At 27.1% G+C, this 11,107-nt stretch overlaps 1 protein-coding gene across 1 annotated transcript; it reads left to right on the forward strand.

Moving 5' to 3' along the window:
• Nucleotides 1-295: 295 nt before the first annotated feature.
• Nucleotides 296-7,897, forward strand: LOC100161910 (histone-lysine N-methyltransferase SUV39H2-like). The gene is made up of 3 exons (XM_016800614.2): nt 296-939; nt 1,005-1,065; nt 5,929-7,897. Exons 1-3 carry the CDS (start codon nt 889-891, stop codon nt 7,485-7,487), a joined length of 1,671 nt encoding a protein of 556 aa, XP_016656103.1. The 5' UTR covers nt 296-888; the 3' UTR covers nt 7,488-7,897.
• The last annotated feature ends 3,210 nt before the right edge of the window (nt 7,898-11,107 follow it).

Consider the following 11,107-nt stretch of genomic DNA (forward strand, 5'->3'; position numbering starts at 1 on the left):
TCTATGAAAATTGTTATCATTATCACAATATTAATGTTAAAAATTAAATCGGAATGCATATTATGGCGACTCCCGAGCATAGACAAGAATTGCTCCCGAGTGGTCTCATTTTTCATATACGATAATTATACACAATACGCGTTCCATGTATTTAGTTCAGTGGCTATCACGGACTAAGATATCTTAGTCCGTGGTGGCTATATGCCTCATATCATGACAAAATAAATAGGTATGTCAGCAACTCGTGATACGCATGTCTGTGACGTAAGCATTTCTCAAACAGGCTGAACGTTGATGTGGTGGTGGAGTCTTCGGCGGCGGCGGCTATTGCGGCAGTGACGGCGGTGGACCAATGAGAACCGGAGAAATGCTTACGTCACAGTACAAGGCTGGGCGGAGGATGGGTGCGCAATTTGTTTCTAAACCGGTAATATTGCTGACATACCTATTTATTTTGTCATGCCTCGTATAAAGTTAGGATATGTTAGGTAATAAGAATGTTTTTGTAGTCATTTCATTGTCACATTATCAGTAGCCGATGTGCAGCCATCTTTAATCGCGTTGAACACTAAACTGGCGACGTCGATGCGGTAGCTCACTGTTGGCAGCTGACAGCTGTTCCATCCTGCATTTCTAACCTGTAGCTGTGATTCTTTTTCTTGCCAAGTTTTTTTAACAGCTCTCAAATAGTCAAGTCCCATGCCGTTTGTCTCACGTTGTCTCCATGTTCTTCTATTAACGTTTAATATTATGAAATACAATTTGTGATGTGCTTTTCTCGAATGTCGATAATTTTTTATCGTATTTAAAATATTTATTTTCGGGAATATAGTTGTTTACGCGTGAAAAGTGTCTATTGTCAATCTAGTGTCATAACCAACAACCATCATGGCCGACAATCCCCTGTCTGAAAAACTCGAGGAGCAAATTATGAATTTGGTAAATATCCACTTTTGTTTGTAACAATGTTTGCTTTATTAATAATTTACATCGTTTCTTTCTAGAATATTTCTAATAAATCATGTTCATCTGGAATAATTAGTCCTCAGGCTACAAACACCGATGGTAAGGAATAACAAGTTCTTATATTTATGTGTTTATCATTATTTCTATTCATTTTTATGATATAACTGTGGATCTGTATATACAGCGGTATTAAATAAATGTCTACAATTCTCCATAATATCTGTTAATAATAGGTATATAATATAATCTAGACGTATTAGGTGTAACGCACTATTAATAAACATCCAAATACAGTTGGTTTGAAAACTAATAAATTGTAAGTAATAACCATTAGGTAATCCAGTAAATGTAACAAATTCATGAAATCAGGGAGACTTATTCTTTAAACACAATTATTTAAATCATTTGGGGTCCTAGTATTAACCGAACTATTTTCCAACAGCCATTTTATGTATTTTATTAAGTGTTTGGAAGAGAACCCTTTCATATAAAAATATTATTTCGCATAGACCCCGCAAATCCTTGAGTCGGTACTCTATCTTATTATAAATATTATATAAATTAGTGAATTATCAACAGGTGCTCATTAGAGATTTTTTTGTCCTGGAAATATGAATCAAACCATCTCATGGATCACAAATGTAACTTTTTTTTAGCCTATATGGATTATTTTACTTTTTTATCATATGCTCTATTGTTTCTTAATTTCCAATTCAATTTAACTGGTCTCACATCTATATTAGTAAAATATTGTTCCAATTATATAAAAAGAATATTTCAAAAAATATTGAAATGTTCCTATGTAACCTAGGTACCTAGAAATTCCAAAAACATCACAGAAACGCTTTATGCTTTAACACAATGTTGTGTGTAACAATGTATAAAACGTTATACATATACCAAATACATAGTCCGACTCTTAATGGGCACCTTAAATTGCATAGGTAATACGTAGCTGACCATTAATTTTTATTTGCGTTGTTGAAACTTAAGTAACCTATAGTGAAATTATATAATTAAACAAGATTAACAATTCACAATTTTTGGTATTTTGTTGTAATTAAAAAAAGTGTTGTGGGTACTTGAAACTTTTAAAGTAAATAAGTATATTATATTATCTTATACACACAGTGATATTTTTAAATGCAATGTTTTCAGCAAAAATTAATTTAACCTACTGTATTAGTAATAATAAAATAAATTACCTTAGTAGGAATAATTTCATAAAATATACTTAATATGGGTTGGCGCCTTAGCTCAGAATCATTTTTCATGTACTTACATTGATTTTATACCATTGATTTAAAATTTAACACATCCATTAAAGTATCCCACTCGATACCTTCTGTACAGTAGAGTGGTACTTGCAGAAATGTAGCAAGGTTCATCAGCGCTCCTGGCCATTTAACAAATTTTCACCCTTGTATATTTTGTTTAACACTCCTCCCTCAGCAAATATAATATAATAAAATAAAAAATACTTACAATTAAATTTAATAAATAAATTTACATTTTCAATATGCTAAAATAGAAATTAAAACTCCCCCAACAGATTGAATTTTTGTTTAAATATTTACCCAACTTATAGATTAAATTATTAAAATATCATATCACTGTCTACTATCTAGCCAGTTGTCCATAATACTCTACTGATAAATATCTGTCCTTTGCTTATTAAACATTGCCATATGTTTAAAATAAATAAAAATAAAATGAAATAAAATAAAATAGATACTTGGTCTGAAGATAATTCATACTAATATTATTTATTTTTACGTAAACTCCAAATAAGATGTAGGTAGGCACTAGATTTATATTTAATGTATCAATAAACTAAATGTTATTCAAATTTGGTAAAAAGTAAAAAAATCAACAAATGGTCAACTTCTTGTATATTACTTATATATTTACATTCTTACAAATAATTATGTTGTATTAAAACCTAGGTTACAATCTTATAACTTTTATTAATGTATGAATATTATAATTAATTTAATTAATTTAATTGTGTATACTATTATAATAATCAGGGCTCAGAACTTAATGCTTTAAAAAATAATGAAACATGTGTATACATAATATACACTACAAAAACGCTTGCCAAGTCAGAGATCGGTGTGTAAACTTTCTTGATTTTAAATTTTTAGAAATGTATTAACTGTATGTAATGTGCAAGTTTATTAACACAAAAGAATTATAAAAATATTCAACTATTTAATAAAACAAAATTACTATGTACACCTACTTAAATAGTTAACATTAATAATAAATACATTTTTATCAGATGGGAGGCATAAAACTACAGAATAGGTTAAAACTATTGATCTATTGTTGATAGAAAGCAAATTTAGGAGCACTCTAGTCGCTCTGAATAAGGTGGCTAACCATAGATTACTCAATGGGACTCACGTACCTATATTTTTGTGATAGGAAAAGAAATAGGATGTTTTGTTTATAATTCGAACAACTCATATAAGATGTGTTTTTTAAATAAATTTTTCCACTAATTTTTCCTGTTAACAAGTTTCTTTGTTAGTTTGTCAATAATTGCTTCGAAATACAGGAAATCCTGTAATAATTAAATTGAGTTAGTAAGTATGCCAGACTGAGACCATCTCCTCTCAGAATCGTTTTTAGTATACAATGATTTATTATTGAATACAAATTTAACTCGTCTATTACAATGAAACACTTGACAATAATTACTATACAGCAGGGCGATACCCACTTGCCCCACTTTTTTTTAAATGTATTAATAAAAAAATATATATATTTTTAACATTGAGATTTCATAAAGTTTGTTATATAATTCTTTGTATAATAAGTTTAATAAGTCTACTATTATGAAACCAAATATTTTTTCTTACAATAACATTTTGCCATATTTTGTAACCTGGTTGCTTAAAAAAATATAAAATATATAAATTATTTCTTAGTATTTTATAAATCTATTAAGCTACTTTGATTTATACCTATAATCTATATACAGCGTGTAATTGACAAAAAAGAACAAATTATTCACATTTTTTCCTAATGTATAACATTTTTATTACGACTAAATAATAAACTATCAAAATCTGGCAAAATTTGTGACAGCCCAATCCATGATCAAATTGTTGAAGGAGCAGGTATATTAATTTTTTGTTATCTAAAAATGTAGAAGCAGTCGGTGATTTATTTTTAAGTATTATCGACTCATTGGTGACCTAGAATTGTAAGATGGGAATCTGTGTGTGTGTATGTGTGTGTGTGTGTTTGTTTATTAAATATTTTGAATTATCACGGGTCTTAATTTTAGAAACTGACATTTTAGATTCTGAGCAGAGCGATGAATGTATTAGTTTTACAATGATGTGTGTTCTTTTTTGTCTTATCATCACTTTTTAGGACAGTAAAAATGCTTAGATTTTCTTCAACAGCATCTTTTATGAGAGGAAAGTGAATCTAGATTTAGTTGGTACTTTGGAGGGTCGAAAGTAAACATTTCCTAGTAATTTTCAAAAGCATTGAGAAAAAAAAAATTAAGCAAATTTTTACATAAAAGCAGTTTTTGAGAAAATTGATTTTAGTCTTGGTGTAACTCTATAACAAATTACTGTAAATACAAATTTGGTTGCCTATATTAGCATTTTCTATACACGATACATTTTTTTTGGTTTGTTTTGAACCGTTTATGGACAAAAAGTATTGAAAATTGAATACTAAGTTCCTCATACATTGTTCTTACTGCTTAATAAAAAAAAAAAAAAAAAACATAAGCCTTTGAATTTGGAATGTTGACAATACTCGACTAAAATCATGAAATACAAAAGTATTTGAACAATTATCTAAATTAACATTTTCCCTAATATTATACATTGATACTAAGTACTAAGTAGATTTAAACTTATATATTCTTATCTGCTGATGTAGACAATTGTTTTTCCAAATGATATTCGTAAGTAACTGCTGTTTGCTTTAATTTATTTTGATTTTGATTAATAAAATCATTGTGATTAAAATATTCCTGATTCAGATATTTATTAAGTACAGAATTTTTTTTTAGAAAGTAACAGTAGATTAATGTTTTCTGGTAAGAACATAATTTTTTATATAAATTAAAAATATCGAACACAAAATAATTTTAATTATTACAATAGTTTCCTGAATATACCATAGTTCAGTACCTACATTTTACTTGTGACTTCATATTTAGGAGATCAAAAAATGCTTAGGTTGGGAAACTACCTATATTGTTTTAAGGCAATTAAAACGTTGGAACTTATTTCCAGGCATAATTAAAATTATTATATGTCAACCACACAAACATTTTAAAAATAATAAATATAAAAACATAAGTGTTGCCGTTTCGAATGATAGTTGAAAAATGTAGTTTAGTCTAATTTATTGAGTTTTTCTAGTATATTTCATAATTATATAACATAATATCTAAAATAAAATACCTTGAAATTTAATATTAATAAATAACAATAAATAGATTGGTGATTACTGAATTGATATATTCAGTTTATAAAATAAAGTCAAGATAAAAATGTATCGTTTTATATTATGTAATAATTGTATATAAAGTGGCGGCGTCGCGGAAGTATTGCGAAAGCATTTCCCGCGGCGCCGTCGGTTCAAAACGAAAAAAAAATAATTGTATATAAAAGCACTTGGGTCGCGATAACATTTTTTTACTCAGACTTTTTACATAATATTTTAATTGGCTATGGCACTTGTGTAACAATGTTAATTTATTCTTAAATTTAATTTTTTTATATTTTGAAGATATAAATAATAAATTAAAATACTCTCGCTACTGCATTTTTTTTTATAGTTTTTAGTGCATTTTGTACCACTGTATCACAATTTACATCCAGTCATAAAAATTTGATTTTCTTGAAAATTAAAACTTTAGCATAATGAATTGTTTTTAAAATATCTAGTGATGACTTTTTTTTTATATTTGCCTTGTTACAGACTCCAACAATGATGATATCAAGAATAGTTCATGTAGTAAATCAATGGCAATAAAGACTAAAATAATCTGTTCTGATAACCAAAAATCAGAGTGTGATATTATTTCATCCAAGAATACAATTTCTAAGTGTCAGGAGAAGAGCGATGAAAATGATTGGGAGGACATCGATGACAAAAGAGATGCATTTATAAGTGATTTACCAGATTATACAGTACTATTAACGAACCCTGTATATTTAGCGTCAAATGTTGATCAACAAAAAATATATTATTTTATGAATTCAGATCCTGTAGCAAGACGTTTTATTAATGAAAAATCACTTTTTGATCAAGACATTTGGGCGTATGATAAAAACGAAATTGTTGAAATTGTTGATTATAAATGTTCCATAGATAAATCATTTTATTTAGTTAAGTGGAAAAATTGGTCAGTAGGATTTAATACATGGGAAACTGATGAAGCTCTAAAATTTTGTAAAGAACACATATTTGAATTTAAAAATAAAAATCATTTTTTTAATAAGCATGTAAATATAATGCATCTAATGTTATCTAGACAAGTTATCACACGATTATTTGATCTATACAGAACTTCAACTGGATTATGTTTGCAATTAAGTACACTTGAAGAAGTTTCTATTACATCCAATGCTCTTGGACATGGTAATAAAAATGCACGAAGACTTCGAAAAATGTGTTTGAAAACACAGTTGGCACTTTTATCTTTGGATTTTTTTAGAGAACGACAAGTTCGTGAACTTAAAGATTGGGAGATACATATAAAAATAATTTCACCGAATTGTAATATTAAAGTAGAAAATAACATGGACCTTGAAGATCCACCAATTTCATTTGTGTACATAACTGATTATTATATTCCTGAAGGCAAAATTATCATTCCAGACAATCCGCCATCCGGTTGTCTTTGTAAAAATGACTGTTCATTTGATATTAATTGTTGCAAAACATTATCTGGTTCAGTTGCTTATGATAAAATGAAAAATGTAGTAGTAACCGCTGATTGTCCAATATTTGAATGTAATAAGAAATGTCAATGTTCGTCATCCTGTATTAATAGAGTAGTTCAACATGGTAGCAAGGTAAAAGTTTGTATTTATAAATCTACGTTCTCTGGCTGGGCACTAAAGACTTGTCAAAACATTTATAAAGGTCAATTTGTAGGCATATATGTTGGCGAAATTATTACAGTTAAAGAATATAATCAACGTTTACAAAATTCCTCATCTTCTATCGATTACATGTGGAAATTAGACTTCAATGATACAACAAATTTTAAATACATTGTTGATAATACACATTATGGCAATTTCACAAGATTCATCAATCATTCATGTAAGGCAAACTTGAGTATACATTCTGTATGGATTAATTGCTTTGATAGATATTTGCCATACTTGGCTTTATTTGCTAATAGAACAATTGTTGCTGACGAAGAACTTACTACTGATTACTTTATCGGTAGGGGTAAAGATTCTTTGAAAAAAAGTGGCATTAAATGTAAATGTAAAATGAAGAAATGTAAAGGCTATTATTTTTAATCAATAATTTTTGTCTAATAAATAAATATAAATGTAGCATATTTTATGATTAATGGTAATAATATATGGAAGAGGAAGACAGCCTTTTTTCCCAATTTATATTATTATTATCTAATTAATTAATCTTACTAAATATGTACATTTTTTTATATGTATATATTTAAATTAAAATCAAACCGATTGAAATTTATTATACTTAAACAAGTTAATGATTGAAAAAGTATTGTTAGTTAATATAAGTTAAATAAGTCTGTATTAAAACTAATTTAAGTTTATTTTTTGTGTCGATTTTTTGGTTGTTTTAAGATCATCTACAAATCGCTTTATTTTCCAATTTAAAATATATTTTAATTTGTGATGAACTTTTTACTTGTTACTTTTTCTATAACAACAATGATTAATATTTTTGATTAATATTTGTAAAATAATGCCATTAAATGTGAAATGAATAATTTGAAAGGTTATTATTTTCAATCTATAATTTTAGTCTAATAAGTAATATTCAGTGCCTAATTTTTTTATATACCATTGTATAATGTATTGTGTTCTTTAACTAAAATATTTTCTTAAATTATATTAAACTTAAAAAGAAATACAATTGATATTTTATTTTGTTAGAGAAGTATTATATTCTTAAGTTATACTTGAACAAGTAAAGTAAATAAGTCAGTACTTAAGAAAAAGTATTTTTTGAAAGGAATATAATAAAGTTAATTATTTATACATTTAGACATATTAATATGATATTTTGTTTTCCTTTGAGATTCTTCAAACTGCTGCTTGCCCAATAGATCAATGTTTGACAATATATAGATTATACATTCGTCATAATACCTACACATTAAAATATTATAATTTATAACGTTTGTTATTTACAAATATGATTCATCCTATTCTTAAGAGGATGCTTCCTTCCCATGCGTTTGTTGTCTCAGTCTTACAAACGTACAACATAACAAATGTCGGTTCACTAGTTTCAATAGTGTGCTGTTAGTTTTAATATTAAAGTGAATTGACCGATCATAAAATTTTATTTGATAGGTATTTGAATTTTTAATTGAGATAAATGCATGGGTCAACTTCTCTTAGACTATATTTTTATAGGCATCAATAATTTAAAATGATGATGAGTTAAAATTATAAAGCTAATAAATACTTTACTGTGTATTTAAAACGTAAAAACTAAAAGCGTGTTTAAGATGTGTTTACACACATAATCAACCAATATTTGTATGATTATTTTTTAATACAATCAACCAATATTCCATTAAGATCAACTGGTTAGCAACACTGATTTAAGAGAACATCAGCACACTGTCTGTTTTCTCTGAATAGCCATATAGTATTTTGCATCATTGTCAGATTAAAAGAATTATATTTATTGCTAATTTAAAATAACTTTAAATGTATAGTTTATAAAACATATTAACTCTTTACGTCCACAAATTTGGACCACCCACGTTAACCAATACACATCAAAAGTATGTCAAAAAATAGCAATTAATTAGCGAGTAATGGCAAGTTGATTTTCAAAATTGGTTGCCAAAACTATGCAAAAACAATTATTATTTTTTAGATACGCATTGGTTGCAGTTATTGACTATGTATTATTTCACTATATGATCTATGTTAGACGAGCATATTACAAATGGGAACAAAATAATGATTTGGAACAGAAAGTTAGAAAAATCAAGAGCATAGAAAAAATTAAAGTTAATCCTCATTTACTTTTGTATATGGAAGCAAATGATTAATTTGAAAAGTAGTTTTTAATTTTTTAAACTTTTTAAAACTTTATTCTAAAATTTAATAACATTTACAGTATTATGTCAGTTCACATAAGTAGGTACTTATCAAAGTACCTAAAATAATTTAAAATGTTATTTTGATTCTTACATAATAAAACAAGCAATAACAAATATTATACTTTTTATCTAGAATTATTCAGAACGTACCTACCTATAGGTAGGTATAATATATTGATTTATTTAATATTAGAAATTCATAAATAATATATTATTCAAAATTATGTTTACTAGAGAGTAAATTAAAAAAATAATAATATTATGATGTCTGTCACAATCCTTTGTCACTATGTAAGTGTTAAATTATTTGATAAATAATTGCATTTTGGAAAAAAAACAATCATGCATAAAAAAAAATATTGGATAACTAATACCATTGGTTACAGGTAAATGGTAAACATAATTTGTAATACGTAGTTTATTAGTTCAAAATATGACTTGCTAATTTTGAAAACCAACTTGCAAAATTACTTGCTAATTATGTTCTATTTTTTGGCATATTTTTGGAGGGGATCGGATAAGTCATTGGGCTACCTGAACTTGGCCCACCCAGTGCAAAATTTGCTTTGCTAATAGTAACGTGAATTGCTAATCTTGAAAACCAACTTGCTATTACTTGCTAATTATGTGCTATTTTTTGGCATAAATTCCTCGGACCAAAATGTTCCCTTACCAGATTTTTAAATTAAAAAATCTATATTTTAATAAATCTAAATAGATTTTTATTAAAATTATATTTTTTAAAATAAAATATAGATTTTTTTATTCAACTGATTTTTTATTCTTGCTAACTATTTGCAAATGTTTGAAGATAGGTTGAAGGCATGGACATGATATAATTATTTTATTTATATTTTGTTTTGCCAAAATTCTATTTAATACGATTTCGTATAAGTGAAGTACGACAATCAGTGAATATTTTCGTAAAAGAACAATACATTTATTCGTGTTTTTTGGGTGGTTTAATCCTAAATACAACATTTGTATGCGGATGTGCACCATTTGATTATACATATAGACGTTAAACGGTAATAAAAACAGTAATACCTACGTAATACAATGTCATATATTTTATCTTATGGACAAAAGAGTGTTTTTTTAAGAGTGAGAACCATGTAGGTCTATTCATATTACGCAGTTTGCCTATCATGCATTCACACATACAAACGCAAAGGTGAGCAACAATAAATATTAATACTATAAAATTTAGTTGAATTAAAGTAAACTAATATTGTCCAAAATCTAATTCAATTAATTTTAAACAACCCTAAATTGTAAAATGATTTACATAGTACATATTTTAAAAGCAAGCTAGTGAGTGTCAAGTATAATTTGTAAAAGTATAATTTTGAATTGCAAATTCTTGCTATTTATAACGAGTGTTTTGACACCAGTTTTGAAAGTTTCTGACAACAATTTAGGGCTGCGTGAAGTTGTCCCTTCCTTGGTTCCACCCCTTATAACTCCTTTCTTTTTGACTTGCATATTCTTACTAATTACTTGTAAAATAATGGCAGTTTAAAAACTATTTTAAAAAAAATGTAAAGGCCAACTTCGTGGACGTATACTTACTTTTGTTTTTTGATTTATAAATTTTCTGATAATTTACAAATTTGGGGATTGAATTTACAATTATTTACAATTGTTTACAATTTATCTGGAAGCAATCAGACGGATTGCGGGGTCTGCGTGAACTTGGCCCTCTGAAGCTTATTTTTTACTCAACGGCCGAGGGGGTTGTTTACAAATTTAAATATTGAATTTACAATTGTTTGCAATAATTATGAACATTTTTGCACTAAGTCGGGGGGCCAT

This window comes from Acyrthosiphon pisum, chromosome X (genome assembly GCF_005508785.2).
Source record: "Acyrthosiphon pisum isolate AL4f chromosome X, pea_aphid_22Mar2018_4r6ur, whole genome shotgun sequence".
In the NCBI taxonomy this organism is placed as follows: Eukaryota; Metazoa; Arthropoda; class Insecta; order Hemiptera; family Aphididae; genus Acyrthosiphon; species Acyrthosiphon pisum.

What these genes read in the sequence shown, in the direction of transcription:
- LOC100161910 (XM_016800614.2), top strand. Translation starts at nt 889, where the DNA reads ATGGCCGACAATCCCCTGTCTGAAAAACTCGAGGAGCAAATTATGAAT. An exon ending in AGGAGCAAATTATGAATTTG is followed by an intron (nt 940 to 1,004) that starts GTAAATATCCAC and finishes GTTTCTTTCTAG; the next exon opens with AATATTTCTAATAAATCATG. An exon ending in TCAGGCTACAAACACCGATG is followed by an intron (nt 1,066 to 5,928) that starts GTAAGGAATAAC and finishes GCCTTGTTACAG; the next exon opens with ACTCCAACAATGATGATATC.